Source organism: Propithecus coquereli, unplaced genomic scaffold (genome assembly GCF_000956105.1).
Source record: "Propithecus coquereli isolate 6110/MARCELLA unplaced genomic scaffold, Pcoq_1.0 Scaffold3, whole genome shotgun sequence".
NCBI lineage: Eukaryota > Metazoa > Chordata > Mammalia > Primates > Indriidae > Propithecus > Propithecus coquereli.
The window spans coordinates 12627326-12650482 of record NW_012148618.1 but is presented as its reverse complement, the minus strand read 5'-3'; the positions used below and the strand labels follow the sequence as shown (position 1 = coordinate 12650482).

At 45.3% G+C, this 23157-nt stretch overlaps 2 protein-coding genes across 2 annotated transcripts in view; one reads left to right on the top strand and one right to left on the bottom strand.

The window, feature by feature from the left end:
* Positions 1 to 6417: 6417 nt before the first annotated feature.
* Positions 6418 to 23157, bottom strand: part of RTF1 (Rtf1, Paf1/RNA polymerase II complex component, homolog (S. cerevisiae)) — a 79542-nt gene continuing 62802 nt past the window's right edge. Inside the window, exons 6-18 of the mRNA XM_012649376.1 lie at positions 22938 to 23049; positions 16386 to 16521; positions 15756 to 15933; positions 14721 to 14803; positions 13188 to 13275; positions 12984 to 13091; positions 12231 to 12308; positions 11272 to 11393; positions 11058 to 11115; positions 10218 to 10295; positions 9656 to 9751; positions 8804 to 8915; positions 6418 to 8543 (exon numbers count right to left, since the gene is read on the bottom strand). Coding sequence (XP_012504830.1) covers positions 8437 to 8543; positions 8804 to 8915; positions 9656 to 9751; positions 10218 to 10295; positions 11058 to 11115; positions 11272 to 11393; positions 12231 to 12308; positions 12984 to 13091; positions 13188 to 13275; positions 14721 to 14803; positions 15756 to 15933; positions 16386 to 16521; positions 22938 to 23049 — 1356 coding nt within the window. The 3' untranslated portion in view covers positions 6418 to 8436. The remainder of the gene's footprint in view (positions 8544 to 8803; positions 8916 to 9655; positions 9752 to 10217; positions 10296 to 11057; positions 11116 to 11271; positions 11394 to 12230; positions 12309 to 12983; positions 13092 to 13187; positions 13276 to 14720; positions 14804 to 15755; positions 15934 to 16385; positions 16522 to 22937; positions 23050 to 23157) is intronic.
* Positions 18288 to 18712, top strand: LOC105814419 (40S ribosomal protein S27-like). The gene has a single exon (XM_012649375.1). The coding sequence runs from the start codon at positions 18288 to 18290 to the stop codon at positions 18534 to 18536; it is 249 nt and encodes an 82-aa protein (XP_012504829.1). The 3' UTR covers positions 18537 to 18712.

Below are 23157 nucleotides of genomic sequence, written 5' to 3'. Positions count from 1 at the left end.
ATACAGCTGTGGCACAAGGTCAAGGGGCTCTAATATCCTCTTGGTCAAGCCAGGAATGAATTTTGAAACCTTAGAACGTCTGTTCTTTATGCCTGTTTCCCCAGCCTTTGATGCTTGAACAAATGTGTAGAAAATCAGACTGACTAGTATGTAGGTGGAGGGGATGGCCCCTTGTATTCTGCATTAAAAAATGAGGAAACTAGGGCATAAAAGAATGTGCCAAGGGTTTTTTTTTTTTTTGAGATGGAGTTTTGCTCTGTTGCCTGGGTAGAGTGCCGGGGTGTCATCATAGCTCACAGCAACGTCAAACTCCTGGGCTCAAGCGATCCTCCTGCCTCAGCCTCCCGAGTAGCTGGGACTACAGGCATGAGCCACCACGCCTAGCTAATTTTTTCTATTTTTACTTGCCTGGCTAATTTCTTTCTGTTTTTGGTAGAGATGGGGTCTCACTTTTGCTGAGGCTGGTCTCACACTCCTGACTGACCTCAAGTGATCCTCCTGCCTCAGCCTCCCAGAGTGCTGGGATTATAGGTGTGAGCCACCATGCCCGGCATGTGTCAAGGTTTTGATGGTCATTAGGCAGCTGTTCTGAGATAGGCCATGAAAGTCTCTGCCTTGGCCACATGTCTGCTACCTTGGCTACATGTTTGAGGAGAGAACCTGTCTTCTTGTGGCATTGCACTTGGGTGAGCCCCCTGTGCCATAGAGGCCTGCTTCCTGAGGTTTCTAAGTCCTCAGTCCTCTCAATGGCTTTTAGGATTCATTACACCTCAGGGCTGCATCTATCCTGGATAAGAACCCTGGGGCACAAGAGGTGGGAAAGGAGAGGGCCTGGAAAATGAGAAGTGTGAGGTGAAGTGTTTCCTGACCCCCAGGGCAGCACTCACCACTCCCTGCCAGACAGTGACAAAGCAGGGCCTCTCACCCAGGGAAGGGAGAGGGCAGCACAGCCTTTGACCTGTGCTCCTGAATGGGGCACCTGTTGCTTTGAGACTTGAATGCTTCTCCAGAGGGCGCAGAGCCTCTGTGGGGTGTGTGTGTGCGCACACACGTATGCGCGGAGGGGCTGTCAAGTTCCTCTGGATCAGGTGGTGCAGGGCGTTATTCTAGTAACAACTCTCAAACATACTCTGTGGGGCTTGGTGTCCTTCCAAGGGACTTTCTGACCCCAAGATTCCAATATTGTGTGACAATACCTGTGATTCATTCATGCACTCACAGAGCAAACAAACTTCCACTGAGCAGCTGCTGTGAACCAGGCACTGTGCCAGGTGCAAAGGGTGTGTTGTAGGAACGAGGGGCTCTTATGGTGCTCCCCCACCCCCTTATTGGGAGTCATAGTGTAGCATCGGGCATTGTCCTATGGAAGCAGGAAACCAGAAAGGTCCCAGCCAGAAAACAGGCCCCAGGATGCTAAATGACTGCCTTTGCTGTTTCCAAGGGACTGTCAGAGAGACCCTGGGAATCTCGGTCTCTCAGCTGCTTCATGCATCCAAAACATTCCCCAACTCCCATGTCAGTCTGGTGCCCTTCTCTGCCCAGCGCACACTAGAGAGGGTGCTGGAGGGCTAGCCAGAACCAGGGCCCAGTGGAAACTTGAGGATGGGAAAAGAATCAAAGGTCTCCTTTCTTCTGGGAAGAGGTGAATGGCTGTCTTCACCCAACAGGGGAGCCCTCAGCTCCCAACCCAGACCCTTTTCCTTACCCCTGGGTTTCTCCTCCTTTCCTGCAATCTCTGATTCCGGAAAGTGATAGACTAGACTTGGTAAGAATATTCTGGATGCATGCAAGGATGGTTTAGCAGGGCTCAGGATCTAGCAGCGTTCACTGACCCTCCACAATCTGAGTCATTCTTGGCCTAAAATGAAATGTGTCACCACGCCCGTGAATGCGCAATAACATAGTCTCTCCTGATACACTTCAGAAACAAGGTTTCCCATCCCTCCCAGGAGCCTGTGTTCTTGTGTTCCTCTTCCTTCTCTCCAGAACTCAGAACCCGCAGAATCTCTCCCAGTGGCGAAGTGGAGGCAGAGGGGACCAGGGGGAATGGTCTGAGGTCAGGGACTCAATGTAAGAATGCCTGAGGGCCAGGCGCGGTGGCTCACGCCTGTAATCCTAGCTCTCTGGGAGGCCGAGGTGGGCGGATCGTTCTGAGCTCAGGAGTTCGCAACCAGCCTGAGCAAGAGCGAGACCCCGTCTCTACTAAAATTAGAAATTAATCAGACAACTAAAAATATATAGAAAAAATTAGCCGGGCATGGTGGCGCATGCCTGTAGTCCGAGCTACTCGGGAGGCTGAGGGAGGAGGATCGCTTGAGCCCAGGAGTCTGAGGTTGCTGTGAGCTAGGCTGACGCCACGGCACTCACTCTAGCCTGGGCAACAAAGAGAGACTCTGTCTCAAAAAAAAAAAAAAGAATGCCTGAGATGCTGTAGCCCTCCCTCCCCCAAGCCACCCCGGGGAACTTCCAGCATCCTGTAGTCGCTGGGCCAGGGGGCGGAGCTCCTAATTCCTTTTGTGATCTCTGTGACCTCCACTCCGGGCGCGTGGTGACCTAGACCACAGAGCACCCGGTGGCGGGGCAGAACCAGGAGCCATGCGGAGGCTGCCCGCAGGCCCAGGGTCCGGGACGGTAGTGACCGCGGCGCCTCCGCGTCGGCGGCGGGGACACCTCAAGCTACGCGCCAGGAGAGCGCCCGACTCCGGGAAGCCGCCGGACCCGCGCCCTGCGGGTCGGAGCCTGGAGACGCGAGCGCGCTAGTGCAGGCAGCAGGGCCGCCCGGCCGAGCCGCTGCGCACCGGGCAGGACGCTCGGACCCTGGCTCCGAGGCCGCTGGGCGGGAGTGGGCTGACAGAAGCGAGGCGGGGGCCCGTGGCACACTGGCTCGGGGTGAGCAGGCCGCCGCCGCGCTTCTCGCCGCCTTAGATTGAACCCTAAGGACGGGAAGCCTGGGCTCCTGCCGCTGGTGCCCGGGTGCGCGGCGGCGCGCGGGGTCTGGAGAGCAGATGGGCGGGGAGAGGCGGGAGGGAGGTCCCAGAACGCGGCGGCCCCGCAGGGTGGCCGCTTGCCCTCCCCCTGCCCCTCCGCCGCGTTTCCTGGGCGCTGACCGCGCGCCGGGATGGGGAGGGAAAGGCCGGCACGAGCAGCTCCCAGGCTGGGACAGACTCAAGTAACTGTACCGCGTGGCCGGCGCCGCGCTAGGGGGAGCCGGCGGGAGGTGCACCCAAACCGGAGGGGGAGGGGGGCGGTCAGGGAAGGCTTCCCAGAGGAGGTGACCTCTCGCACTGAAGGGTGAGGGGGCGGTCACCAGGAAAAATGGATGGAGAGAAAGCCGTGCATTCCGGGCTGGGTGAAAGTGTGGCCAAGCAACGTGCGGTCTCCGCACGCGCTTAGCAAAAGCAGGGCCATTCCCAGCTAAACGAGAGGGGGGGAAAAAGCATTTTAAATATCCAGTATTTTGAAGAAGATACTAGGGTGGTGTGGTCATCATGGGAAGGATCAGACCTTTGTTGGACTTCTTTACACTTACTTTCCAGTTTGGTACTGTTTTGAGTTTTAATTACTCTTGGTGATGGTGGGTAGGTTGGACCTCACAGTCTGAGCCCGCTGTAGCGGTGTCGAGGTGGCAGCCTTCGAGGCTTTCAGAGTGGCAGTCAGTAAAGGGGGTGGGTTGGGAAGCTGGAAGTAATGACAGGGCCTGGCCCAGTGGCAGCCCACTTTCAGCGGACAGTTCCTCAGGCCAGCCTCAGAGCCTAAGGTTGGGAACATCAACCAGAAAGCGGCTTCTTGGCCCCCTAGGTGGGGGCCGCCAGGAGTCTCCAGGCCAAGCGCCCCAGCTCCTGCTGGTGCCTTCTGCCCCCTCCATCAGCCCGGCTGCCCCTCCATTCCAACCCCTGCGGTACAGGCGGGGCCACTCTGCCCACACAGCTCTGTTCTGGGACTCAGCACCTTGTGTTTTCACTAACAATAGTATTTATTGAACACCCATTGGGGATAGGAACACTTAATATTGAACATGATCCTGACAGGTTATTTTTTTCAAAGAGGGTGAACTTGTGGCTCACAGGAAGTTACGAGCACAGCCTTAGGCAGTATGTGGTGGAGCTGGGATATGAACCCTGCATCCACCCCGGGTTGCCTTGTGGTTCTCTCTCAGGCCTGCAGCAGGTCTGGAGCAGGTCTGGAAGCCCTACAGTTGCCTATGCTCCAGTGGCTAAGCCCCTACTGGGCCAAGAAACTCCATTTCCAGGTTCTGCTTAGGGCGAGCACTGGGGCTGGCCTGTGGAAGCTCATAGAGAAGGTAGGCTGCCTCTCCCTTTGCGCTGCATTCCCTCTAGCCCTCTACCTCCCCAGCCCCACAACGCATACATACCCTCCAAAGGAGCTCAGCAGCCCCCTCTGGTCCAGGATATCTGGAAAAAAATCTGAGCTGGGGTCAGTAGCTTCCTAGAGCTGCTGGAACGCAGCCACTCATAGTAACCCAAGGAACAGTCTCCCCTCTTGGAGGAACCTGGGCAGGGAAATAAAAGTTAACCAACCCAGCACCCCTCTTCCCTCCACTTGTGACCCAGGTGATCAGCTAGTTTGCTTCCCAGAGACACGTAGCAAGTGGCTGCCCCACAGCACCTGGATCCTGAGAGATAAGCAAGCTTTGTTGTCATCTGCCCAAGAATCCCTGCTCTCTAGGGCCCACTGCTCTCAACTGTCAGGTAGTGGGAATGATAGGGAGCTGGAGAAAACCTCATCACACACTTGTGGGGTAAGCTGGGCACTCACCTCTTCACCACCACAGGTAGTCTTGGACCTGGCTCCTACCACCTTCTCCAGGATCTTCTTGCTTCCTAGCTAAAATATGGTCAGAGACTGGGCGTGGTGGCTCAGGCCTATAATCCTTGTACTTTGGGAGGCAGAGGCAGGAGGATTGCCTGAGCCCAGGAGTTCATGGCTGCAGCGAGCCATGATGATGCCACTGTGTTCCTGCTGGGTGACAGAGTTAAGTTCCCTGTCTCAAAAAAAAAAAAGAAAGAAAGAAAGAAAGAAAAAAATATGGTCAGAAAGAGTTTTGAGACACAGCCTTGGGCACAGGGAGCCCTTACAGATCTCCCCAGCTTCGGGGCCTGAAGAAAGGTCATCAGTTTCCTCCATAGCCCCACTCACAGCCCCTGGGGCTGCCCCTTCATTCATGATAGGTAGGACACAGGAAAGCAAAGGAACTGTGCCTAGGCCAATGACGGTTGGAAGGACCAGGGTTAGGCAGTGTATTAGGACCTGTCTCTGTTAAGGCTTGTTAGTCTGTTACTAAGATATGAAGTAAACCAGGACAATTGGAGGTCGCCCTGGTCTAGGCAACTACTCTACCAGAGAGGCTTCTGGGAAACCAGGCTGCTGGAGTTACCAACTGCCACTTTTGGGCCGGTGTGGTGGCTCACGCCTGTAATCCTAGCACTCTGTGAGGTGGAGGTGGGAGGATCGCTTGAGGTCAGGAGTTTGAGACCAGCCTGAGCAAGAGGGAAACCCCACTCTACTAAAAATAGAAAAAATTAGCTGTGCGTGGTGGCACATGCCTGTAGTCCCAGCTACTCGGGAGGCTGAGGCAGGAGGATCGCTTGAGCCCAGGAATTTGAGGTTGCTGTAAGCTCAACTGACACCATGGCACTCTAGCCTGGGCAACAGAGTGAGACTGTCTGAACCCCGCCTCCACCCCCCCCAAAAAAACAGCAGCCACTTTCACTTTGGGGGATATAGAGGGAAGAGAAGGAGAAAGAAGGAAAAAGAGTGAGAGGTCCTTTTGGACTTTCAAAACATGGCTTTGAGAGTTGCCTCTCAGGATGCAATCCTTGGACTAAATCTGATCCCTTGTCAAAATGGCATAAAGTTTATTTACAAATCTCTGTACAGTTTTGATTGACAAGTCAGGACTTCACAGAAACAAAAACATTCTTTTTGATGGGCAGTACACTTTCCCTGAACTTGTCAGAAGCGAGACAGACCTATATACATGATGAACTAGGCATATGGACGGACACTGGCTTTTTGCTTCTTGAGATGAACTGAAAAATATACAAAACAATATTGGGTGCCGTGCCCTTCAACACTGAAACAACACTGGGGGGAAGGAGGGGCCCACTGAAGCAATTCCCCAGCATGAGAAATACTGTGAACCACCAAAAACCCCTAGCTGGTGGGACAAAGCCAATGTCTTACACCTGGCCAAGATCTCGGTTCACAGGCCCTGCCTCAGCTGAGACTGCAGACAAGTCCTTAGTCTTGATCTCAGTCACCAAGTGGGGTCACTCAGGTGGTGAGTTAACTTCCAGTCTTCTTTGGTTGGCTTTTCTCCCTGCTCTGTGCTTTGGCATCTCAGAATGGTTTCAGCGCTGCATGTGGAGATGTAGTGGCAAAGTGGCTACAGTGTGATGCAGTTTCAATAAAAATTTTATTACACAGCCATAATGTAATTGACACTTCTCCAAATCCAAACGATACTAAATACAGATCTACATGGTGGATCAGAATGACTCCAGCAAATTATCTGGATTCTATAATTTTATGTCTTTTAAAACCAGAAAGAAAAAAGTCCAAGGTCGTCATGATAGGAGAGGTCCCAGCAGCTCCAGGACTCTGCCGGAGTCCAGGCAATGTTTAACAGTCTGTGATTCCACATTTACACGATAGTCTATAAAGAGTTCTGGTCAATGGACTATTCAAGTATATATGATTTTAATGAGTCCATCACCACTCCTTTGCCCAACGGAACTGTGTCACAGCTACCACACAGCTGTGTTACAGTCGTATTCATCAATTTTACACAGTCATGATACTTTAAAACCATCCATTGCTGCTTTTTTAAAAAATAAAAAAATGTAAACTAAGTTAAAGCAACACTGAGGCTCTACTAAACCCAGAAGAGTTACCAAGTTCATTTTTATGTTTAAATACAACTTAACTCCATGATTTCCCATCATCCCCCTTCCTTATACAAAAGCAGGGTGAAGAAGTACAAAGCCGAGCTTGTAGATTCCTCTCCCTCTTGTGGAAACTGGCAGCTCTCAGCTGTTTCTTTAGCTTAGTTCTTGGTATATATAGTCAGCTGTACTTTGTTCTGAAAAGATTTGTTAAATGCCACTCTTATTTACACTTGGAGCTTTACACCTGAGAATGATTATCAAGCAGTCAGCTTATCTCTTTTCAAACATTTCATAAAGACATACACACCCCTTTGCTGGCTTCGCCCTAGCTGCACAATATATATGCTTGCCATATATATACGTATACATACACACGAAACTGCACATGCTTGTACATTTGCAACCTATATCTTTTTGTGTTTGCTCTCCACATTCATGATGAATAATTTCCTTAAAAACAAAATATTATTCTTGCCAAAACAGCAAAACAGAATCACTAGGAAGAGACAGGTACACTGGGTGAGAAAAACACATATCCTATGTTGGGCCAAGAAGCTGTGGGCTGTAGCCAGGGGGTAAGCAAGACGCCCTCACTGCCCTCCCTGGTACCTGGCCCTAAGCTTCCCTCCCACCTTCCAGGACACAGCCTGCAGGGCAGGGGGCTAAACTGAGGAATTTTCTCCAAGATGGGAAGTGATGGGGAAGAGGAGGGAGGGAGGGGAAGTTACACAGCTACAGCAGTCAGGCCTGTTTAGTAAGAAGAATCACATTTAATGAGTTTCTTTCTTGCAGTTTCAGATGCTCAAGTACAGCTGAAAAAAATCTGAAACAGCTATAGACCCATGACAGACTGATACAAAGAGTACTGCATTTTTAAAAAATGATAAAAAAATCCACACACTTACATACACATACATACACACTCTCTCTCTTTCTCTCTCTCTCTCTCAAATTAGAGCCCCACCCTCCCCACAAATGTACACTTTTTGGAAACTAAATTGGTTTTTGAAAGCCCCTCTCCCACAGAGACAGGAAGAAGAGAAAGATGAGGAGTGAGGAAGGAGGACTGCAGGTGCCCAATCCCTGCTCCCTCCACAAGGGTCAGGTGCCAATGTTCAATGGTTGGGTCCAAGGCAGTCTGCAGAGGGGACTGCCCAGTGCTGCTGCTATCGCCACCAGGGGCTCCAGCAAGAATCCCAGCTCCATGGTAATACTGAATGTGTGCAGAGTGGCCAATGAACTGTGCTGGTTAAAAAAAAACGAAAGGCAAACACAAATCTAAAGACATGAAGAAAGCCCAAGAGAACCCAGATCCACACTGGGTGGGGCCCAAAGGGCTGGTGGGAGATGGTGTGTAGACAAGGGAGGTCTATACAGCAAATGGTTTATATTACAGATGACTGGCAGTTTAGAGTCTCTTCCCAGTTCTACTGCTGCTCCAGCCCAAAAAGGGCAAATCAAAGGAAAAGAGGAAAGGTGGGACACTGTGATGGGGCATGCAGGGTCAGAAGCAGCAGGCTGGGTGCACTCAAATAAGCCCCCGTCGTTTCTTATAGTCTTCCAAGTTCAGAGATCTCCTTGGAGCCCCATCCTTGGCTGGCGGAGCCTTGGAGGTGATGGCCAAAGCCTTGGATTCTGTGGGAAAGAAGAGCAAATTGGCACCTGAAGAACCTACAAAGTCCTTTTAGTGTTGTGCTTCACTCCTTCAGGGAGCCTTTCTGACTGCAGTTCTGTCCTTGCGCAGAACATACCTGCAGCCCGTTTTACGCTGGCCTCTATACATTCTGATGAGCAGACACCCTCATTTCTTCCCTAAAATCAGGCCTCCTTGCTGCCTGAGACAGCCAAGGATCTATCTGGTCCTTGGCCCTCACCACTCCCCCACCTTCACTTACCTGAGCTGGGAACTTGTAAATCAATCTTCACATCGAAATCATGCACTTTGAACAGGTCTTCTGAGAGGTCACTGGCTGATTTAGAATTCAAATCTTTATCCTTGCCCTGACCCTGCAATGTGAAGAGGAAAACTAATTACAAGAGCATAAATGCAAGTGGATTTTGAGAAGCAGCAGCCACTAATGGTAAAAGCTCTTGCTCAAGTTCATTAGATTTTCCTATTAAGGTCCTTTTCTGATTCCTTCTCTCAGAGGGAGGACAGGCGAGGCCATAGACAAAGAGCGTTCTCTTCTGAAGGCTAAAAGCAAAGCGGAGAGGGCAGGCTCATGTCTGGGGGATGAGGGTAGAAAGGGTGGGCTTAAGACAACAGGCCACCTTTTGATCCAAGATTTCAGGAATTCCTGGGACAGTTTAGGCTACACAGGAAAAGTCCTAACTTAGGCAGAAAACTGCTTCTAAATTTACCATTTTCATTTTCAAAGAACTTTCACTTTATAACATCTGATCCTTACATGTCAACTGCTCCTCCTGATCATCCTGTGATGTAGGCAGGGTAAACAGCATTATCGCCATTTTACATATGAGAAAATGTGGCACCGAGCGCTAGAAGTCAGTTGCCTAAACACACAGTCAAGGCCCTAGGTAAGCAGCGGTGTTGGGTTTAGGATTTAGTTGTCTGACAAAAATTTAGTAGCTTCTGATTATATTTGTATACAATTGGGATGGAGAAAGAACTGCAAGTGGGAGTTCACGTTCCCCCAGGTAAATCAAGCCCCAACCAGACAAGGTGCTTGCTTGACGTCCTGGCCAGCATTCCAGCTGGGCAGGCCACAGGGTGGTACTGCACTTGCCTTGCTCATTTCCTTTGGAGCATCTGGTAATACTCCGGAACCGTATTTTGCATTCAGCTGGGCCAAGATAGCAGCTTGAACAGCTGGGTCCCTGGACTGAGAGAGAAAGTAAGTTATTTTAGAGATCGTTCAACACTCAGGAGTCCTACTGCTAGATTCTTTCCCACCTACCACACTAACATCACAGGCACCATAGCAAACCCATCAGCAGCTCAGTGGGGTTTTCCTCAAGGAAGCAAAAAAAGGGCAATTAAAACCTTTAAAGCCCAGCCCAGCCCAGCCAGGCCCTAGCTAAGGGACACATTCCTAATGTCTGCGGCACTGTAAGCCCACCCTGTTGGGGGGGTCAGTCCCTAGGTTTTTATAAATTCATGCCAGGTCTTCACTACCTATATGCCCTATAGCAAGATAAAAAAGGAGGTATCCAGACCCAAGAGCTTCAGGCAAGCAAATCCCAGCTAAGAAAACATTATTTTTAACTTCTTTGTTAATTTCCTAATGGAATTCATTTTATGTCCTAGAATCTAGGTCCTGACTAAAGACGTCCTCTTTAGGCACTCACGTTAGAAACGATGGTAGGTTTGCACTGCCGCCTGGTAAAGGGATCCATCTGTTGGTTTTTCATGTTGTGACTTTCAGCCTGAAACAGACAGCATGCACTGCAGGACTGCATCTCCATTCCCCTCCTCTCATTCATCATAAGCTCACATGTAAATAAGAGTCTTTGCAAAGGATTGAAAAAAATAAAAAGCTGTCTATTATCTTTTTCTCTTCAAGAGCACCAGAGTAGTTATGAGGGCAACAACCAAAAAATAGAAATTGCTAAAAATGAACACCTGTGGAGTAGAATCTAGGGGTGGGGAGGGGTAAGGCAGGGCAGAAGACTCTGTTTTTCATTATGATCTAGTAAATTACATGGGTATACGTGGGCACACAGAGAGAGCATGTGTATGCTAAGTATACGTTATTTCACTAATTTAAAAAATAAACTTGAGGCCGGGCGCGGTGGCTCACGCCTGTAATCCTAGCTCTCTGGGAGGCTGAGGCGGGCGGATTGTTTGAGCTCAGGAGTTTGAAACCAGCCTGAGCAAGAGTGAGACCCCGTCTCTACTAAAAAAAATAGAAATAAATTATCTGGACAACTAAAAATACATAGAAAAAATTAGCTGGGCATGGTGGCGCATGCCTGTAGTCCCAGCTACTCGGGAGGCTGAGGCAGAAGGATTGCTTGAGCCCAGGAGTTTGAGGTTGCTGTGAGCTAGAATGACGCCACGGCACTCTAGCCAGGGCAACACAGTGAGACTCTGTCTCAAAAAAAAAAAACTTGAACAAGATGTAGAAAAAATTTCATATCATCTTATTAATTTTTTTTCAGTGCTTCAGATAAAGTTGTCTTACTTACCACCAGGGCCTTCTCAGACTCCACAATGTTCCACTCCCGGTTCCGCTGGTTGATGTAACTGTGGGGTGAGAGGAGGGAGGGAGCCATTAAGCCCTGACCCCAGAGCTCTGTGCATCAGTGCAGCACTGTGTGTGCAGGCCACGGGCTTGCCTGATAATTCTGGCAAGGTCTGTGGGCCAAGGATAGGGGAACTAAAACGTGCTCAGTAACACACCTGATAGCAGATATGTTCTTGGTCCGCTGGCGGTCCAGGGCCTCTGCCCTCTCCTCCAGCTCGTTCAACTGGTCTTGGATTTGTTTGGCCTTGTCCTGATCCCCCAGGTCCTCAGCCATGGCCTGTGCACAGAGAGATGTGTGAATTCTTGGCTACAGCTGGCTCTATATCAAGTGTCCCCTTACTTCCAGCACAGGTAAGACATCTTATGTGACGAACAAATGACAGGAGATGTGAAAGAATACTGAAGAAGTACCTTGCAAATACAAGATACAATTTTTTTGTTTGTTTATTTTTTTCTTTTCTTTAAATTTTTCTTTTGTTTTATTTTTTTTTTTTTAAATAGAGACAGGGTCTCAACTCTTGCTCAGGCTGGTCTCAAACTCCTGAGCACAAGCAATCCTCCTGCCATGGCCTCCCAGAGTGCTAGGATTATAGGTGTGGGCCACCGTGCCTGGCCAAGATATAATTTTTGTTATAGTAGTACACAGTATAGTAGTAACACCTTCCCATATAGCTACCTGGCTCTGGGCCCCTGGTGGCAGTGATATGTAACATTTACCTTAAAACCCAGGCCCCATATGGCTAAACCATCCTAACAAGGCTCACCCCACCCTGGTGTGAAGAATGAAAAACCACCAGCTGCAGCTGGGCTTGACAATGTCGTTTGTCTGTTCAGACTCAGTGCTGAATTTTACCCTGAGGTCTATTTTATTACACATGAAACTGAAGTGACTAGAAAGTAAGGAGAACACAACAAATAAGATCAGTTTCAATTTATAGAAAGGAAAATGGCTAAGGAATGCTGCCCAGGTGCCAAGAGCATACTGTGTTGCTTATAATCGAGCCCAGAATCTTTTGTCCCAATACTGCCACCACTAACTCGGCAGAAGATGAACAAGTTTGATCTCCACGTCTCCTCACAGGATGGGGAAGGGGGCTCGAATGCAAGTCCTTACCTTTTCCTTAAGCAGCTGGGTCTTCTTCATAGCATAGTTGGGTGGAGCTTTTCTGAACCTTTCTTTCTCTTTTACAATCTGTACCAGAGAGGAGATACCAGCAGTGAGGTATTCCTAAACTATTTTTGTAGACAGGCTAAGTGAGCCCATTTTGGAGGCAAGCAGCTAGTTAAAAGGGGGCTGCTCTTCCTGGAGCAGTGTCATGTCCCAGAGAGAGAGAGAGCGAGTTCATTCCAAGGGATACTATGCTGCTTCCAGGGTCACGGAGATTCTTCTGGGACAGTCTGAAGGAACATGCACCAATAAACAGCAGCAGCCCAAGGGCCTGGTAGTACTGTAAGGCTACCCACTGTCCAAGAGAACAGAGATCAAAGAATTTTACCAAAACGTTTTGGAGAAAAGAAAACTCTTGAAGGACCAAGCCTAGCAGAATACAGATCCCTGAACCCTGAGTACATTTTAGTCTACGTAGTCTCATCTGAATCCTGAATACACTTTAATCTACGTAGTCTCTTCTATAGGTGAGAATGTACAGAGAAAAGCTTGATGAACTAAACATAATAAGGCAGCAATATTAGTATTCCCTCCTCTTTATGCATAGCTAAAAATGTCAAGATACAGGGAAAGAAAAGAAAATCACGATCTTCTCTAAACACTGGTTCTTTTTTTTTTCTTTTTTTGATTCCCAAAAGATGATCTTATAAACACTGGTTCTTAATGAGCCTCCAGGCTCTGAAGTATCAGGTTTCTTACCTCTTCAATGTCCTGATCATTGAATTTATAATTAAGAGCTTCTTTAATAGATAATTCCTTTTTATTGATTTCATCTAGGGTAGGCAACTGCATGCCAGCAGAGAACATCTGGACCAAAACATGATAAAAGGTTATTAGTAAGGGATTTTGGAAAGAGATGCTCTCAGTGTTCACGAACAACTGCTAGGTAGTCTAGCCACTTACTGCTTCTTTCCACTTCATAAATTCACTTTCAGTGAATTCTTGGTTTGAGACAAACTCTAGGCGGAACACGCGCTGATCATTGCCATGCCTAAGTGAAACAGAGAGAGCACTTCTAAGAATGTGAATGTTTGTGTGGGTGCCCTTTTTAGCCTCCACCCATCTGCACCCAGATGCTCAAATAAACAGCATTTTGCTACAAAAAAAAAGAAAGAAAAAAAGAATGTGCATGTTGACTATAGGACCAGCAAAGCAACCCTACCAGACAGTGTACTACCTATCTCTACTGTCTCTGTGGTTCCCAATCCTGGCTACCCTTTCTTTAGAGTCATCTAGGAAGACTCATACAAATTCCAATGCCAAGGCACCACCTTAGAACAACTCAATCAGAATCTCTGGGAGTAAGAACCAGGAATAAAAGTTAAAAAACAAAACAAAACAAAACGAAAAAAACTCCCAGGTTGTTTTAGTGGGCAGCCAGGGTTAAAAAGCACAAAGCTAGCACTGGAAACCAAATGAACTTGCTTAGTGCTTCAAAAGTCAATGTACAATAAAAGCCTTGATAGTCAATCAGCATCAAGAATATGCCATAGAGCCTGGAGCAGTGGTGTGTGCCACAGCCCCAGCTACTCAGGAGGCTGAGGCAGGAGGATCACTGAGCCCAGGAGTTTGAGGCTGTAGTAAGCTATAATCGCACCTGTGAACAGCCACTGCACCCCAGCGTGGGCCACACAGGGGGATCCCATCTCTTAAAAAAAAAATTTAAGGATATTGTTGTCTAAATGATAAGCAAACTCTATTCCCTAGAGACGAAGAACACTGCCTTTCTACTGACCACTGTGTTGGCAAAGTTAAGTGGCTCAGTGCCATGCTCCTGGGGACTCTGCTTGTTAGGGCCACTCCCTACCCCTAGATAGCCCTTTTTTTTGATAGACCAAGGGAGATGATGGGGTAGGAATGGGAGAGGGGAAGGGAGAGACCATGGAAACCAAATTAGGCCAGGGGAGACCTGTGTCTACTACCTGCTATTTGATGTGTGATCCTGGCAAAACTACTTCTATTCCTCCCTATATGGGGGTCTTTAGAATTCTCAAGCTCCAAGAGGGCAAGGATTTGTGTATGTCTGTTTTGTTCTCTCATTTATCCTGATGCCTAGAACAATGCCTAGCTCATAGTACCTTCAGTAAATATCTGTTGAGTGAACGACACTTTCATTTTACTGAAGAGGAACTAAGTTCTGAAAGGTCATCAGACTTGTCAAAGATGAGGTGAGTGAGCTGCATGATGGAGCCAGGACCAGGAGCCTCCTGGCTGCTCTCACAACCTGACACCTCCCTTCTATTTGTCCTACCACTTCAGATCCCTAGTTCCTCCATAGGAGAGATATCCTACTTTCCCTATAGGCAAAGATAGAATATAAGTTTCTCTCCAAGTGCTTTGTTGGGATGGCATAAATAGTGTTCACTGTAACGAGAAACATCACAGGCGGTGTCTGTTTGAAGTGGGAGCAGAAGCTGACACAGAAAAGTATCTTACCGTAGTTGTAGCCCTTTGTTTGTTCTGGTGCCACCTAGCTGGTAAACTTTGGCGGTTTCCACAACACCCGTAATCTCAGCAACCTAAGTGAAAGGACAGAGACACGAATCAAAAACAGACTCATTCAGAGCTTTCCACACCACTCTTCCTTTGCCTCTATCTACCTGAACGCAGATAAGTGACTCTGTGCCGACTGCAGCCCACAGCGGCCAGGTTTCTGAGCACCTTTCTAGGCTTAGACTTCAGATGGCCAAGCACAGACAGCCTTGTGCCCAGGGTAAGCGAGTGCCAGGGGAAGAGTCAGCCTGGTGGGGCCCATTAGAAGTTTTTCCTCCCACTAATTCTACCACACTAGGGGATGTACTTGGGATTTCAGAGGTTGATTTTTATCAACCAAATATGAGGACCACAGAGGTCAGTTTCTGTTGCCAAGCTTTTCAGGATATGGCATGGCTGCAGGTCCTCATACAAAGATATAAACACACATGTTAAAACCAGAAAAGCTCAAAACAAAACAAAAACAAAATAAAACAAAACCAACAAAAAAAATCAAATGGCTATGTTCCTGCTACCCAGACCACAGAAGCAGTGCTGGAACCAATATAACCATCTCTATTAGGTTGGAGTTGTGTTTTTTATTTTTTCTAACCTCAATACAATTCTCTGGTCTAGAAGTCACTTGGTATACAACATGAAAATTTGTCATTCGTTTATTTTTCAAATGAACAAATCCTCCACATTATGTAACTCCCAATAAATACTTCATAAATGTCTCCCTTCTCCCTTTTATACTGAAAGTAGATAGAGAAAATTACTAAAATGAAAACCCACCAGAAGGTTGGACTCCAAGTATTCTTCCTGGCATTAGGTCATGAATGATCCCTAGTTACCTCAGATTGTCACTGCTCTACAGGCACCTCAGTCGGAGTCTATTTTCCAGTCAAATTGTGGCAGAAGAGTGACGAATTTGTTGAGTAGCTCCTACCCTCAGTACGGAATTATTATATTTAATCGTGCAAGCAAAGAAATACCAACCCGATAAACCGGTTTGCTGTTGTGGTTTCCAATGCCAATCCGTACAAAACATCCTGTGACAGTTTTAGCAAAGAAGGGCATATGACACCAACGTTCTAACTTATGCCGTGATAATCGAACCCGATTCAATTCTTCAGGTAAGGAAACTGGTTGTGATTTTGGAGGGATCTCTTCTTTCCTATGAGGAAGAAGGGGGCCAATGGAAAAAATGTTCATCATAAAAACAGAACAAAATAGAAAAATAATACCAACTTCTCAAAACTTAACCTCAACCAAAGTACATGTGATTAACCTAAGAGGAGAGATAAATGAAACACTGGGAAAGAGCTGTATTAGAATCCTTTTCTAAACCAGTGTGAACTGTCTTGAATAGGGCTGCCACCCTAGATAACCAATCAGAGTAAGACAACAAATGAAAGCTCCAGGCCAATCTGAGAGAGACATGAAGTCAGGTCCTACCAGCCGGGCCCAGGTGAAATGTCCAAGGGTGCAGGCTAGCAGCCGGAGGTGCTGGGGAACTCAGTTTAACAAACCAAAGTTAACCAAAGTTATTGGCCCAAACAGGGAGATTTTGGAAACTATACCAAGCTTCTTCATAAAGAACCACCAAAATGTACAAGAACTGCTTACTCCTCTTCTTCATCGGATGAAGATGTTCGGGATGAGCGGTCTGACTTTTCACTAGACTTGTCATCCTCTTCCTCCTCTTCATCATCTGAATAGACTTCACTGGTTTTTAATGGCTGTTTTTTGGCGAGGAGCTCAGCTAGAAAGAAAGGATAACTGTTTACCTAGGTTTTCTCAAAAAGAAACTGAAACATCTTTCATCCTTAAAAGAGAACTGGAAATGGAAGAGGACTCAAATACATAGCTCTATCTTCTCCAGGTTGGATTGTGATAACTTGGGCTATACACAGAAAGGAGTTAAACCAGAGAGTTAAAATCATTCAGGCGCCAAACAATAGGCCCCAACAGAAAAAAAAGGGGAGGGGAGGATGGAAGATTGTTACTAAGTGGGCAGAAAGGGTCACCAACCATCCTGACAACTGTCTTTTATTGCACTCGAGACACTTGAAGATGGGTAGGAAAGAGGGGGAAAAACTCATGATGACTGTAGAGAGTTTAAAAAAAAACTTTATTTTGAATTTGCAGTACTATTTGTAATAGCAGAAGAGTGAAAACAACCCAAATGTCTGCAAACAGGGAAGTGGCTGAATCACCTCTGGCACATCCACTCAATGAATTACTATGCAGCTATAAAAAAAGGAATGAGACACACTACACCATGACACAGAAAATGTTTGTTTTTTTTTTTTTTGAGACAGAGTCTCACTGTGTTGCCTGGGCTAGAGTGCCGTGGCATCAGCCTAGCTCACAGTAACCTCAAATTCCTGGGCTCAAGCGATCCTTCTGCCTCAGCCTCCCGAGTAGCTGGGACTACAGGCATGCGCCACCATGCCCGACTAATTTTTTCTATATATTTTTAGTTGTCCAATTAATTTCTTTCTAATTTTAAGTACAGACGGGGTCTCGCTCTTGCTCAGGCTGGTCTCGAACTCCTGAGCTCAAACAATCCGCCCGCCTCGGCCTCCCAGAGAGCTAGGATTACAGGCGTGAGCCACCGCGCCCGGCCCAGAAAATGTTTTTTAAAGGGCCAGACATGGCTGGGTGTGGTGGTTGATGCCTGTAATCCTAGCACTCTGGGAAGCTGAGGTGGGAGGATTGATTGAGCCCAGGAGTTTGAGACCAGCCTGAGCAAGAGTGAGACCCCATCTCTACTAAAAATAAAAAAATTAGTATCTATTAAAAAATAGAAAAATTAGCCATGTGTTGTGGCATGTGCCTGTAGTCCCAGCTACTTGAGACGCTGAGGAAGGAGGATCACTTGAGCTCAGGAGTTTAAGTTTGCAGTGAGCTATGATCATGCCTCTGTAATCTAGCCTGGCCAACAGGACTAGACCGTATCTCAAAACGCACCAAAAAACAAAACAAAACAAAACAAAACAACAAAAAAACTAAGGAGTGATCTGATCTCCAGGATATACTGTTAAGTGAAAAAAGCAGGGTGGAGGAAAAGTGTGTACAGCATGCGACCATTAATCTAAGACAGGAGGTGAATCTGTGTCCTTATGTTTTTTAAAAAAAAGGATATATAGAAAGGAGAACCTTGTTGGCAAAAAAAAAAAAAGGATATAAAAAAATTTTTAAGTGATTGGCTATTATAGGAGGTGGGAAGCTGTGAAATAGAAAGGTATAGAAGCTAAACTTCTTTGAATATACCTTGTTTAGTAGATTTGACTTTGGAACCACATGATCATAATCATACACACAATCACATAATCATAAAACAAAATAAAAAGAGTCATCTCTGAACATCAAAAGCAAAATGAGACAGTATTCATTTAATGACATAACCACACAGAAAGGAACTATAACAAGTGACTTTCTAAAATCGTCATTGGGAGATCGCGGCTGCTCGCCAGGAGTGTTGTCTGAGAGGTCTGGACCAGCTGGACTTACGAAAGCATCAAGATGCCTTTGGCTAGAGATTTACTACATCCATCCTTGGAAGAGGAGAAGAAGAAACATAAAAAGAAACAGCTAGTTCAAAGTCCAAACTCTTATTTTATGGATGTAAAATGTCCAGGTTGCTACAAGATTACCACAGTTTTCAGCCATGCTCAGACAGTGGTTCTTTGTGTAGGTTGTTCAACAGTGTTGTGCCAGCCTACAGGAGGAAAGGCCAGACTCACAGAAGGGTGTTCATTTAGAAGAAAGTAACACTAATGATCTACACAACTTCCTGAATTTGTGTTATCTCACAGAAAGCCTTATCATAAGTTCAGTAATTCTAGTTAATCTACCAAAATAATTACATTTGATTTTGTAAGGTATATAACAGTGATCTCCTATTTTGGTGTCAGTTTTTCAATAAAGTTTTGATTATGGGTAAAAAATAAATAAATAAATAAAAATAAAATAGTCATTGGAAAGACAAACATGGAAGTTAATAGCCCAGAAATAAATCCTTGCATATATGGTCACATGATTTTCAACAACAAAGCCAAAACCATTCAATGAGCAAATGATAGTCTTCAACAAATGGTGCTGGGAAAACTGAATATCCAAACACCAAAAAAATGAAGTTGGACCTTCACCTTATACCCACCATACAAAAATTAACTCAAAATAGATGAAAGACCTAAATGCAAGTGCTACACTATAAAACTCTTAGATGAAATCACAGGGAAAAGCTCATGACACTAGATTTGACAATAATTTCTTAGACATGATACCAAAAGCATGGGCAACAAAAGAAAAAAAATAAATTGAATTTCCTAAAAATTAAAAATTTTTGTGCATCAAAGGTCACTATCAACAGAGTGAAAAGGCAACCAATCCATGGAATGAGAAAATACTTGTAAATCACATTATATAATAAGGGAATAAAATCCAGAATATATAAAGAACTCCATCAACTCAACAATAGCAACAAAAAACAAACAACCTAAGAAATGGGCAAGAAAATTTTTTTTTTGAGACAGAGTCTCACTCTTTTGCCGGGGCTAGAGTGCCGTGGCATCAGCCCAGCTCACAACAACCTCAAAATCCTGAGGTCAAACAATCCTTCTGCCTCAGCCTCCTGAGTAGCTGGGACTACAAGCATGCGCGACCATGCCCGGCGAATTTTTTCTATATGTTTTTAGTTGTCCGATTAATTTCTTTCTATTTTTAGTAGAGATGGGGTCTTGCTGTTGCTCAGGCTGGTCTCGAACTCCTGAGCTCAAACAATCCGCCCGCCTTGGCCTCCCAGAGTGCTGGGATTAAAGGCGTGAGCCACTGTGTCCAGCCTTGGGCAAAAAATTTGAATAGACATTTTTCCAAAGAAGATGTATAAATGGCCAATAAATGCATGAAGAAATGCTAAAAATCACTAATCTATACAAAAACGCAAATTGAAATCACAGTGAGATACCACTTCACTCCCAATAGGATAACTATCACCAAAAGAACAAATAAAGGCCGGGCGCGGTGGCTCACGCCTGTAATCCTAGCTCTCTGGGAGGCCGAGGCAGGCAGATTGTTTGAGTTCAGGAGTTTGAGACCAGCCTGAGCAAGAGCGAGACCCCCGTCTCTACTAAAAAAAAAAAAAAAAAAAAACAAAAACATTAATCGGACAACTAAAAATACATAGAAAAAATTAGCCGGGCATGGTGGCACATGCCTGTAGTCCCAGCTACTTGGGAGGCTGAGGCAGAAGGATCACTTGAGCCCAGGAGTTTGAGGTTGCTGTGAGCTAGGATGACGCCACGGCACTCTAGCCCAGGCAACACAGTGAGACTCTGTCTCAAAAAAAAAAAAAAAAAAAAGAACAAATAAATATTGGTGAGAATGTGAAGAAATTAGTACCTTCATTTGTTGCTAAGGGGACTAGAAAACGGTGAAGCTGCTTTGGAAAACAGTTTGTAAGTTCCTCAAAAGGTCAGAGTTAGTCACCACATGAACCAGCAATTCCACTTTGAGGTATATATCCAAGAGAAATGAAAACATATGTCCATATAAAAACTTTTGCACAAATGTTCATCACAGCAGCATTATTCAGAAAGTAAAAACAACTCAAATGTCTACCAAGAGGTCGACGGATAAACAAAATGTGTATACCCATATATCCACACAATGGAACATTATTCAGACATAAAAAGGAAGAAATATTGATACATACTACAACATGGATGAACGTTGCAAACATTATGCTAAGTGAATGAAGACAGACACAAAAGACCACATATTGTATGATTCCATTTATAGGAAATGTCCAGAATAGGTAAATCTATAGAGACACAAAGTAGATTAGTGGCTGCCTAGGGTTGGGGGATGATAGGTTTGGGGCTTTTTCATGGGGTAATGAAATATTCTAAAATTTACTGAGTTTTATTGCACACCTCTGTGAATATACTAAAACCTAGTGCCTTGCACACTTTAAATGAGTAAACAGTATCATATGAGTTATATCTAAATGAAGTTGTTATAAAAAACAAAACAAAAAACTCTGACATTCTGAATTGGAAACAGAATTATCAGTATGAAGTTCATGATAAATTTTATCCTTAAAAAAAAAATCCCTAGCTCTGTACACTGAAAAGGCTTAGAAATAATAGTCAACTCAGTAGCATGAGCACTCCTTTTGTCTAGACTGTAGTCTCTAAATACAATTTCTCATGAGAAAGGAACAAGGGCTCCATAGAGAAATGGTTAATTCCAAATCCAGAAAGCAAGGAAGCTATTAAAGACTACTGGGGTTGTGTGTCAAAAGGACTCAGCTGCAACAAGTTGACACTTTGAGTATCAATAATAAAAACTGTAATGGATTAAAACACAAAAACTATGTGAAAATCCATGAGTTCACAATTACATTCAAAAATAAGTAAACCTTGGCCAGGCGCGGTGGCTCACGCCTGTAATCCTAGCTCTCTGGGAGGCCGAGGTGGGTGGATTGTTTGAGCTCAGGAGTTCGAGACCAGCCTGAGCAAGAGCAAGACCCCGTCTCTACTAAAAAATAGAAAGAAATTAATCGGACAACTAAAAATATATAGAAAAAATTAGCCGGGCATGGTCGCGCATGCCTGTAGTCCCAGCTACTCGGGAGGCTGAGGCAGAAGGATCGCTTGAGCCCAGGAGTTTGAGGTTGCTGTGAGCTAGGCCTGACGCCACGGCACTCTAGCCCAGGCAACACAGTGAGACTCTGTCTCAGAAAAAAAAAATAAGTAAACCTCATTGGTCATCTTTGGAAGTTGCTAAGGAACTATTTCATTCTTTTGAAAACTGGTAAATAAAAAGAAAATAAACCAAGTATTTATCCTGCCTTTCCTATTCAAAATGTACCTGGGAATAATTAAACAGCTGATAAGAAGTTTCTCTTCATAGAAGCAAACTAGATAATAAATGAAGAAAGGATGATAGGTTAGAAAATATCACCACTTTGCAACTCCCAATGAATTAAGTGATCTAGGTAATGACCACCAATGGCTACTAGGATAGAACACATTACTATTTCCAATTTTTCATCCCTCTGTATAGCACGCCCTTGCCGTGTGACTTGGTAGTTCGTCCTGGCCCCATGCTGACCATGTGGCAATTCCAAGCCTAGGCCTTAAGAGGTATTGTGTGTTTTTGCTTTTCCCTTTTATACTTCTGCCATCACCATGATAAGAATGGGCCTGGGGTTTACTGGTCCAAGGAGGAAGAGAGACAGGTAGAACAGAACTGGCCCCAACCTGCGGCTTGGAGACAATCCCAGCTGAATTCCTACTATCAGGCAGCTGAATTGCAGCTGAACTACAGGTGCATAAGCAGGAATTGGGGGGAGTTTGTTACTTTACATTACGGTGGTTAAAGCTAACCGATAGAGCTGGTAACATCCCAAAATGAGAGACAATCAGTATTACGTAATTCCTGATGGAAATACAATCACCACCTAAAAATCAGCCTTCTCTCCAAACAAAAACAATGAAAATAGAACCCCAACTCTGACCGATTCTTTAGCTCTAACTAGCAATTTACAGGAAATTCAAGGGACTAGAGAAACACATTCAACACTACCAATGAAATGCAGTCAGCATCTATGAGAAACTGCAAGACAAATGACCAGTTTCTTCGGCGAATAAACTGTAAGGTGGGGAAAAAAGAGAAGGGGAAGAAAACCTATAGGTTAAGTGACTTAAGGGACATATCAATGTGTGGACTTAAGATCTTGATTCAAATTATCAAATTATTATTTTGTAAATTATAAAATAGAGAAATTTGAACACTAAATATTTGATAATATTAAGGGATTGATTATTACTATTTTTTAGGTGAAATAATGGTATTGTAGTTAGTTTAAAACAAGAGTCCTTATCTTTTAGGGACACATATTGAAATACTTATGATTATAATATAATGATCCTAGTATTTACTACAAAATAATCTGATGGAAGAGAGAGTATAGATTTAACAAGACTGGCCATGAGCTGACTGCTGAGGCTGGATGATGGGTTCAGGAGGTTTATCGTGCTATTCTTGGCATATGTTTGGAATTTTATATAATAAAGAGCTAAAAAGAGGGAAAAATAAAAATAGGCACCAGGAAGTCAAATCATATGATCAAAGACACAAAGTGGTCATTACATTTTTCCCACTTACCTGTTCTGTTCTTCCGCTTTTCTCTCTCTGCTTTCAGTTCCTCCATGGCTTGGGATTTCTTATCTAGTTTCTCATCCCGTTTGGAACGCCGTTCCTTGTTGTGGGATGTTACCTGGGAAAGGAAGAGTATGTAGGATGGCCCTTTTAACCAACAGCTGATAAGATTCAATCCTCCAAAATGAATTTTTTCTTTCTTTCTTCTTTTTTTTTTTTTTTTTTT